The 10,596-nt window shown below is 36.7% G+C and overlaps 2 protein-coding genes across 2 annotated transcripts; one reads left to right on the top strand and one right to left on the bottom strand.

The window, feature by feature from the left end:
* Positions 1-4,502: 4,502 nt before the first annotated feature.
* On the top strand, positions 4,503-5,911 carry LOC145049548 (uncharacterized). The gene is made up of 3 exons (XM_078997935.1): positions 4,503-4,557; positions 4,646-5,086; positions 5,163-5,911. Exons 1-3 carry the CDS (start codon positions 4,503-4,505, stop codon positions 5,909-5,911), a joined length of 1,245 nt encoding a protein of 414 aa, XP_078854061.1.
* A 1,089-nt stretch (positions 5,912-7,000) lies between these two features.
* On the bottom strand, positions 7,001-8,185 carry LOC145052554 (DNA polymerase epsilon catalytic subunit A). Its single transcript, XM_079000377.1, has 4 exons — positions 8,029-8,185; positions 7,712-7,842; positions 7,492-7,616; positions 7,001-7,380 (listed from the first exon to the last, which is right to left on the bottom strand). Exons 1-4 carry the CDS (start codon positions 8,078-8,080, stop codon positions 7,230-7,232), a joined length of 459 nt encoding a protein of 152 aa, XP_078856503.1. The 5' UTR covers positions 8,081-8,185; the 3' UTR covers positions 7,001-7,229.
* Positions 8,186-10,596: the final 2,411 nt, after the last annotated feature.

Genomic DNA, 10,596 nt, shown 5'->3' on the forward strand with positions numbered 1-10,596 from the left:
AGGAAGGGGAGGAAGAGCGGCGATAATTTTTTTTGGGGAAAAGAACACACCTAGGGCAAAATAGCGGAAACAAGGAAGGCTGGTTTCTAAAGACGAGTCGCGCTTATCGGAGGAAAAGAGAGCGGAGTTTGTCGGCAAGGCGACGTGAGGTCGCGGAACAGATCGATTGTAAAGAGCACTGAGTGAGTGAGTTTTTCTAATGTTCTTGAACAAGATGTTTGATGATACTGAAGACGAAGATGAGGGACCTAGGGCTTTTTCTTGCTAAGTAGAAGAGGCGGGGGGGGTTAATTTTTAGGATTCAATAGGCGGGGGTAATTTTCGTCGATTTCAATTCCCGCCTAAAACGCGTGTTTCACTTAAAAATTATAAAGCGGCACCTTTACATGACACATATTTTATGAAAGGCGCCCTCCGTATTTCTTTTTTTTTCTTTTCTGACACTAATTTTAGGGCGCACACAAATGCGTGCCCTCTATCCTTCAAATTTTGCAAAACTGACATTATCTTTTAGGGAACTTACAAATGCGTGTCGTCTATCAGCGAGTGTCATTGTTTACGCGTCATTAAATGGCTGTTTTCTTGTAGTGAGCCTTCAGAGCATGGTAGAGCGGCGGGGAAGCCGCAAAATTTTTCCAACAGCAGCCAGTTAGTAGTAGAGTTTTGTAAGTCTGCGGGGGTAGCCGTAGCATTCACTAGCAGTAGAGTGTTGTAAGTCTGCGGGGGTAGCCGTAGCATTCACTAGCAGTAGAGTGTTGTAAGTCTGCGGGGGTAGCCATAGCCTTCACTAGCAGTCAGATAGTAGTAGAGTGTTGTAAGTCTGCGGGGGTAGCCGTAACATTCACTAGCAGCAAGATAGTATTAGAGAGTTGTAAGTCTGCGGGTGTAACTGTAGCATTTACCAGGTTGGTAGGCAGCATGAGCGCGTTGTTTGGACGCGGGGAAAGCAGTAATACCCACCAATTCGGGTGCAACATTGAGAATATGGGAATCCACAGGTTAGATTTCGGATTTCCCAAATGGTTCAGTTCTGGTTAAGTCGGCGATTTGTCAGTGGATCGTCACCACAGTTATGAGATCAGGGAAGCAGTGGACCGCTTGGGTTCGTGTATGTTAAGGGCTACCGTTAGTCTGGGAGCCACCATTTTTTAGTCTTGGATTTGATGATGTCGGGATTCGACGTATGGACCCGGTCGGTTGGATCGGGAGGTTGTTAGAGTCACAGTGTCAGGATGACTAGTAGAAACTAGTTCTAGAGAAAGATTTCGTTCAGATGTCATGGGAGCGACTATGTAAGGAGTCCTTGGGCTCCACAGTTGAGTTGGAACTTGATGTTGCAGATAACCGACGAATGATTGGAGACCACGAGGGTCTTGAGATGTTGTGGGAAGCAGCCATATAGCCAGTTTAGTGTTTCAGCCAATTTAGTGCTTCATCCAGTTCAGTGTTGCAGTCAGTTCAGTGTTTCAACCAGTTCAGTGCTTCAGCCAGTTTAGTGTTTCAGCCAGTTCAGTGTTTCAGCCAGTTCGGTGCTTCAGTCACTTCGGTGTTTCAGGTAGTTCAGTGTTTCAGGCAATTCAGTATTGCTGGCAGTTCAGTGTTTCGGATAGTTTCAGTGTGATGGCCAGTATTAGTATTTGTGTTGGAATGCAAGTGCTAACGGTATAGTTGGTCGATTTGAAATGGCAAGTCCCTCTCAGCAGGATCAGTTGAGTCTTTTGCCAAGTATAAGTGATCTGCAAGGATAATTAGGCAGGTAGCCTTTCTTTCTGGATGGAAGGCTCGAGTTATTGGAAGTTGAGTAGTCAGATGAGAGATAAGCAGGCTGGTTCCAACAGCATCGATTCAGTATGAGTGGCAGAGTGGGTAGAACAGTTATAGATAGTCGAGGTATCTTCAGAAGTCGCTGAAAGCGACTAGGAGATTACGATGGGGTGTAGTAACCAGTAGGAGTCCGGTAACCCAAATATGAGACATCAGTAGGGACTAGGGTGGTCTCGGTTCATCCGGAAGGCGGATAAGGGACAGTAGAAATTTTCAGTCAGTGGCAGTAATGGAAAGCAGACTATGGTAGAATTCGACTAGTTGATTGATGGGTACTCAACACTAAGTTATAGTAGCGGGAAGTGTCCAGTGGATACTAGCGGTAATGACCCGTACTAGGAATAGCAGGAGTAGTGGATTCGATGAAGGATGGGTCCTTCACAGTGTCAGAGAAGTAGTTGGTTATGGAGCTTTGCCTTGGAAAGGCCGGAAATCGTGTAAGGAAAAGAAAGGGGTGAACCCTTAGGGTGTTTAGCATAAGTACTCGAGGAGTATTAGAAGGTTTTTTAGTCGAGTAAGTGGTGTTCCTAGAATGTTCAGGGTCAGGGTTGACCCGAGATTATTATCCACAAAGATTAATGTTAGTCAGAATGGCCAGGCGAAAGGCCAGCAAAGGTGGTCAGCGGATGATAGGCCAACCAAGCAGAGTGCTGACAGCAGTTTGCAGGGCGATTGGCCGTAGAGAAACTTCGAGGAAGAAGTTTAGTTTAAGTGGGGGAGAGTTGTAACACCCCAAAATCAGGAAGTCCAAGAAAGGAAAGAAAACCCTAAGTCAAAGGGTCAATTCGTCGAGTCCAAGGAGAAACTCGACAAGTCCGAGCGGGATCCAGATCGAGGAGTAAGTGACCAACTCGGCGAGTCGGAGAATGGACTCTGCGAGTCTGGTCTGAATGAGAAAAACCCTAATCTAGGGGTTTGCACCCTATTCAAGGAACATCACACCCTTTCCCCAGCCTCTTTACTCCTCTCTGAGATCTAGAAGCCCTAGAATCGTGAGTGAGAGCCTTTGGAATCAAATTGGGGCATTGTTAAGTGTTTTGTGAAGAAATCTTGAAGGTCAAGAAGCTTGGACCAAGGAGGTTCGTGGAGATTCAGATTCCTTTTCAGTAGGAGGACGTTTTGGAGGTAATGAATCGTTATCCTTGGATTTCCCCTTTCTAGATCCATCTTTCATGGAGTTTTAGGGTTTCTTTGAGAGTATGTGATGAGAATTTGGTGCACAAGTTAGATTTGGATTTGAAACTCCAGATCTGAGCTCTATTTGGATCATAGGTGTAGAAAACCCTGTTAGTTGCTATGCAAAAGCCATCCCCCATGAGTTAAGTTCCTTTCTAGCTTGGTTTTTGGCATTAGGGGACAAGAAGCACGTAAAGGTAGCAAATTTATGTTGCTAATGGACTATAGAAACCCAAATCTTTGGTTTAGAGCAAAGGAGTAGCTCTGTGACTCAAGATTATGAGGAAGCACGTATGGACTCGGCGAGTCTGGGAGATGAATCGGCGAGTCAGGCTAGATATCAGTCTTAGAGTCGCGTAGGAACTTGGCGAGTCACATGGGTGGACTCGGCGAGTTGGATGAAGTTAGGCAGCAACTCGATGAGTTGGAAGAACAACTCGGCGAGTCTGTTGAAGATTGCCTTGGACTCGACGAGTTTGTTCTTGGACTCGGCGAGTCAAGTCGCGAAACCCCAAACCCTTCGAGTTAAGACTCGGATCAGTGAGTTGAGTGGGGAGTCAGTGAGTTGGGCAGGTCAGGACTCGGAAATCAGTAGACTCGGCGAGCCAGGGGCTGACTCGGCGAGTCGAGTCGCGAATGAAAGGATTCTGAGCTAATAAACTCGGCGAGTCAGTAGGCAGACTCGGCGAGTAGGGTTGCCCTGGAAGGTTGACTTCGACCAGAGTTGACATAGTTGACTTTTGGAGATCAGTTAAGCTAAGTGATATATCTTTTGATATTGGTAGCTCGGGGAGCTAATGGAGTAGCGGTTCAGGGAATTGTCGGTCAGCATCCCGATGCAATAGATAGTATGTTTGATTCCTTCATGGCTCAGACCGGATTTATGTGTTATGTGTTCCGGGCTACGGCCCGATGCAGTATGCAATATATGTGTGTTCATGCTAGTTGATATGTTTATGTTATGTTATGTTCAGTTAATTCCGGACTTCGGTTCGATGCAGTTAGTCCGGACTTCGCTCTGATGCAGGGGACAAGGTCCCAGTCAGTTTCCGGAGTTCGGTCCGATGCAGGGGGCAAGGCCCCAGTTAGTCCGGACTCGGTCCGATGCAGGAGACAAGGTCCCAGTTAGTTTCCGGACCTCGGTCTGATGCAGTGGGAAAGGCCCAATATGTGCTTTATATGTTATTGTATGGTATGTGGTAGTTTGGGGGAGCTCACTAAGCTTCGTGCTTACGGTTTCAGTCTTTGGTTTCAGGTACTCGGTTTTCAAAGGAGGAGCTCGAAGAGATTGCAGTGCACACACCATAGTCAGCTAGCCTAGGAATGTTTACTCTGATAATAAGATTATGTTTTGGATTAATACTCAGAAATTATGTTATGACGTATGATGCGGTTTTTATAAATATGGTTTTAGTAATGTTTTAAAAGAAATTTTTATTCATGAATTTTTGGGACGTTACATTAGAATACTATGGAAATTACTAGTTGAGTCTCCAACATTGATGACATACACAGAAAACTACAAACGACTACAATCAATGTTGATAAAGTATCCACGTAAGTTTGTTTATTAACTATATTTCTAAATCATAACCTTCATATTATTGTTTATGTACTTATTTTGTTTATTTATTTTACTTCACAGGTGTTATGAGATACATAGATGATACATGGTTAAACAAGTACAAGGAAATGTTTGTGTCTGTTTTGGTTGATAAACATCTCAATTTTGGAAACAACACGACCAATAGAGCGGAGAGTCAACATTCCAAGTTAAAGAAAATTTTAAACTCTTCAAACTCTAATCTTAATAAATTCGTGCAACGGATTAATCAAGTCGTGCAATCACAACTTACTTTGATCTACGAAAGCTTTGAAAATAGCTTGACTGTTCGCTACAATCACCTCAACTTATCGTGTTTCCAATTGCTGCGGGGCCATGTTTCAAACGAAGCTTTAGACATAATATTAGGAGAGGTTCAAAGGTTGGGTGATTTAATGTTAGACTCCTCAAATTGTGGTTGCAAACTACGTAACAGTTGTGGGTTACCATGTGCTTGCATGCTTTCTTTCTACTCGATTTTAGGTTAGTATGTCCAACTACCAACATACAAATAGATTTTTAAATATTAGATAAATAATTATTTTATATTTCAATACAGGTGAAAGTATACCCTTGGATTCAATAGATATCTTTTGGAGGAAGCTTGATATTTCAGATACGACATCTATAGTTGACGACGATATTAATTGCGATGATGTAGTGGATAAATATAAAGAAAACTTCAACAAACAATCAAAAGCCGAGAAAATGTTTTATAGGAGAAAGCTAGAAGAGATATATGATCCGCATAAAACTGATGTTGGAGAACCAACGGTTCAAAAAAACACACGTGGACGACCAAGTGTGAAGAAACAACAGAAAAATAAAGTCAATCCTCCAAATCATGCTCCTCGTAGATGCAGCTTCTCAACCACATCGGAGTTTAATGGCATGGATTTAAATAAAGAACCCGAAAGACATAGCTTTTCGTGTGGGATTGACTTAAATGATGAACCCCAACAGCATAGCTTTTCGTGTGGGATTGACTTAAATGATGAACCCCAAAGGCATTATCCATTCCAAATGAATGGCATTCCAGATATATTTCATGATTACATCGACGATATACATGATGTAGAAGGTGATGGAAATTGTGGGTTTCGAGCGGTAGCTGTTTGTTTGGGGTATAATGAAGATCAGTGGCTTTATATTCGAAAACAATTGCTTGAAGAATTAGAGAGTCAATATTACGCATACCATAGAGTTTTTACTTACGGGTTCAATGAGGTATACCGGTCATTATGTTGGTTTCAGTCACCTGCACCTTCCCGACGACATTGGTTGCATATGCCTTTGACTGTTACTTGATTGCCAACAAGTTTGGTGTAATCGTTCATTGTTTAAGCTACGAACAATCTACGACATGCTTCCCTCTTTGGAGAGGTCCCGAAGAGTTTCAACCCCATCGAGCCATTACGTTGGTACTTGTAAACGATATTCATTATATGTCGGTGTTTTTGAAAAGAAATTACCCAATGCCTCCTACCACAACATATTGGAATGTCCATAGAAGTCTGTCTGCATCTACATGGCAAACTATGTATTGACCGCGTTTTGATTTATACAATCAACATAGGTCTCGTACTTCTGAAACACATTGGATACATATTAAAGACTAAATTCCAATGTATTTAAACCTTTTTTTTATTATCTTTTGCATCAAATATTATTTTATATTTGAAATTTTTTATTATTTGTTGTGTTAAAATATTATTTTATTATTGTTGTGTCGTGTTTTACTTTTTTTTAAAAAAATTGAATAAATATATTTACATATATTTTATAAAAATAGTATTTAATAAATTAAATAAATAATATTACATCGACGATAATATATTTTGTAGTAAGCTTATACAAATGAGTTGTATATATTTTGTAAGCTTAATAAAAATGAGAGTGCTAAAATTGAAATAAAAATAATATCTTAAAAAAACTATTAATAATAATTATGTAATCATAATTTAATTAGTAATGATTAGTAAAGAAAAGTAAAATGATTAGTAAAAACAATGATTAAAAAATGATTACAGAGTAGAAATAAGAGAGTAGAAATAAGTGATAAAGGGGTAGGAATAAATGAAACCTTTTGAATATTAATGTTGGTTAATCTATGTATTTTAAAATTATTTTAATTAGAATTTAGAAGGTTAAAATAATAAAATATTCAAATACAAAAGATCCTAATGGTTCATGCATTTGCATTTTAATAGTTCTTCTACCAAAAAGCAAATTTAGACTGCTTCCATTATATTCCATTCCTGTTTTCATCCTCACTTAACTTTTATATACAGAATTCCCCAACACATGGTTTGAACCGTTGGTTTTTATGATATGTAGCTATCTGCTACAGTAAGAAAAATGTAAAGTACGTACATACTACATACACACAATAACATATTCGAGCATGAAACCACCATAGATAGGCTTGAATACATTCGTATAAATTAACGTTACATATATATTAACACAAAAGCATCTGACAATACGTTACAGTTACTACAATACATTAAACATTTTTAAAAGTTATAACTTATGAACTCATAAACCAAAACGACACCAAATTTTCACACATCACACATATGACATTATATAGTATATGTTTTTCGTTACAAAAAAAAGTTAAAACTCAAGTTCTAATGCCGTTGGTGGCAGCATGGTGGTCGGAGGCGTTGATGTGCTTTTGAGCAACATGGAATTGTGAAGCATATCTGACCACAGGTGTTTCCGATGCAATAACAGGTGGTTCATTTAAAAACGCCCATCTACTATTAATCCACCTGCATGTATATATATATGATCATACATATATTAATAACAATTTGTATTTAATTTAAAAAAATGGATTATTCAGAATATAACAAAACCTGGAAATATAAAGAATAAATTACCAGCCATGGCTCTTGAAAAGTTTTTCCTCGTCTTCTTCTTCTTCTTCTGAAGTTTCTATAACGGAATATTCTTTTGTGATCGGAAGGGAATTTGATCTACCATATATTTTTTCCAACTCATTTTTCTGTTAGAAAACAATATTAATTAGTTGATAAAGTATATTAAAAAGTGTTATAATATAATTAACATTTATCTCTCACCAATATCATATATATTCACCTTATAATTTTCCATCGAAAACGTCTGACAAGATGTAAGAACACCTGCATGTACTTGTTCGTCGTTCTTCTTTGATCTCCAATAATTTGCGATTTCTTCGTTGGTCATCGACAAGTTCCTCTTCAGATTTACTGAAATAGGTCAGAAGTGAGATTAAAGAACATGCGTAAATCATCATGCATATATATATGCGTACTAAAAGAAGTCAGAAGTGATCTCCATAGTTAAAATTCGACAAATTAACATGTATGATTTTGATGCATGAAATTCCACGATCGAGTTACTGCTAAAACAATAAAAGAAAAGAAAAAACTTACTGGATTTAGGGTCACGAACTCGTGAATCCCAACCTGCCATTAATGAACCCATTTAATTAATTTCTTCTCTCAAAACTATTTCGAATTATTCTTGTGTTTTCACAAGTGCAATTAAGTAGTTGCGGTGTAACTTTAATTATATGTATGCATATACATATATACTATGTGTTTTAAGGATATGGTTGAAATGTTGAAAACGATCATGACGGCGGATGTTAGTGGGTATGATATATATCTTTTTTTTATATTCTGGTATTATCTTCAGGAATACAAAATATTTAATAAAATTTATATATAGTGTAACTCGAATATATAATAATATCCGAATTGACATGATCGATTATGTATTTAATTAGAAATAGTAACTTTCATGGCACAAAATATCTAGAGTAAATTACATGAATGGTTCCTATGGTTTGGGGTAATTTACGTGTTTGGTTCTTAACTAATTTTTTTAACTCGGAAAGTCCCTACTGTTTGTTTTTGTTATGCGTTTGGTCTCTACTATTTGTTTTTGTTACGCACTTGGTCCCTATCTTACCTAAAAAAACTATTATTTAAATAAAGAAAAATGGTGGAATATGTAAGGTAAGATGAGAGGAATAGAGTTCGGGGTGTGCTTATTTAAATAAATTAAAAAATCAATGACAAAATAGTCTTTTTAGGTAAGACATGGACCAAACGCGTAACAAAAACAAACTGTAAGTTAGGGACTAAACGTACAAATTACCCTAAACCACAGTTACCATTCGTATAATTTACTCAAATATCTATTGCACTGATCCAACTTCATAACATGGTTTATTACAAGGGATCAGGTGGATGAGCGAGTCAGTCAAGTGGTCACCTAAGCTTACAGAATATAATATAAATTACAATCGATTTTTAATGGTATATAAATATTTTATAATATCTTTTATGAAAAGATGATTATTGAATATTCTATAGTTGAATACTATGTTTGATATTGATAGGCATCATCGAATTCTATGGGCTCACCCAGTTTCGCTCTGAAAGATAGATCCCTCTTTCTTAACTTTATGTCAATTGTAAGAGTAATTTTTGTTTTATGCGTCTTTTGTTTGAATATCCAATCTAATATGTTTAATATGTCGATTGATTTCAGTATCATCGATTTATTTTATATAATAAGATTTATATAGAGATTATATCTTAGTTTTAATGCAAAATTGAATGTGCGGACTATATATTTGTATAAATCTAGATTGATCCCAATATAACAAAAAAACAAAGGTCAAAGGAGTTCTAATGTAATCTCTAATCTCTAAATATTATTAGTAAAAAAACCTTATGACATCATCTAAAACAATTTGGGTTGTTGATTGTGTTTTATTTATAGTTTTTACACCCTTAAATCAATTTGCTTACGTCACCTTGATCAAACAATAAGTCAACTCGTTTGTTTTGAAGCCCCACGCGATGATTTTGAAGTTTTCAAAATCAGATTCCGTTACCAATATTAATTTTCATTCGTTATATTAGGAAATTAAATGTAGGAATTGAATGAAAATGATACTTGAATTCTTTTCAAACTTACAACTACAAAATTGTTTCCTTATTAATGTAAACATTAAATTTAGACTTTATTTTCATTCAAAATTGATTTCCAAATATACTATATGTTGAAATCTCGGAAACTATTAATTTCAAATTTCAAAAGTTTCGGATATTATTATGAACCAATATACTTTCAAGCATGATATCTTATATTTTAAGTTTAAATGAGATTTCAATTGATTACCTGCTAATTTTCATCATATTGGCTTGTATATATATTTCAAACTTTTTTAATAATCGATTTATACAAACATTCTGTCATAATTCCTCTGCAGAAAACAAAAGCAAAAAAACTTCAACCATCCCATCAGTCTGATTAGTCGAATAATGTATGTACTTCTTCCTTAAATCCTTTTAATCTGTAAGTTTGATATTGTTTTCGAATTTATATGTTTTAACTCATTTGTATGGTTCTTTGTTGAGTACTTATAATTTGGATGTATAATGTTGTTTTTGATTTTTTTTTTTTTTTTTTTTTGATGTTGTGTTTGTTTCTTGGTTTCATCTTTTTAATTGGTAACTATGATCCTATTTTCGAAAACAGTAAACTCAATGTTAAAATTAGATGTTATATATAATGAAATTATGATGTTAATGTGTGTGTATATCTTTGTAAAAAATCAATAGACAAGGTAAGAGAGGACATGGCATAATATAACAGATGCGTTGTACAAAACACATGAACGCCCTCATTAGAAAGTTTTCTTATGTCTCAGGTAGTAACAGAATAAGAATAAGAAATATACCTTCTCAACAATTGATGTGAGCTTTAAAGGTAAATATAAGCATGTTGTGAAAGATGAAAATAGGCTCCCGTATTCTTTGTTCAAAAAGAATCGGTACCATATATGGGCAGGTAAGAATGCACGGTATAATAGAAGTGTGTACTCAACTAGAGTCAGCATTTGACCTTGAAATACCAAAAACGCCCCTCAGAACCTTTTGAAAAAAAAAAATCAGGTATACTCAAGGACCAAAAATCTAATCTAC

The sequence above is a fragment of the Lactuca serriola genome, chromosome 5 (genome assembly GCF_051521515.1).
Source record: "Lactuca serriola cultivar US96UC23 chromosome 5, Lser_US96UC23_V15, whole genome shotgun sequence".
NCBI lineage: Eukaryota > Viridiplantae > Streptophyta > Magnoliopsida > Asterales > Asteraceae > Lactuca > Lactuca serriola.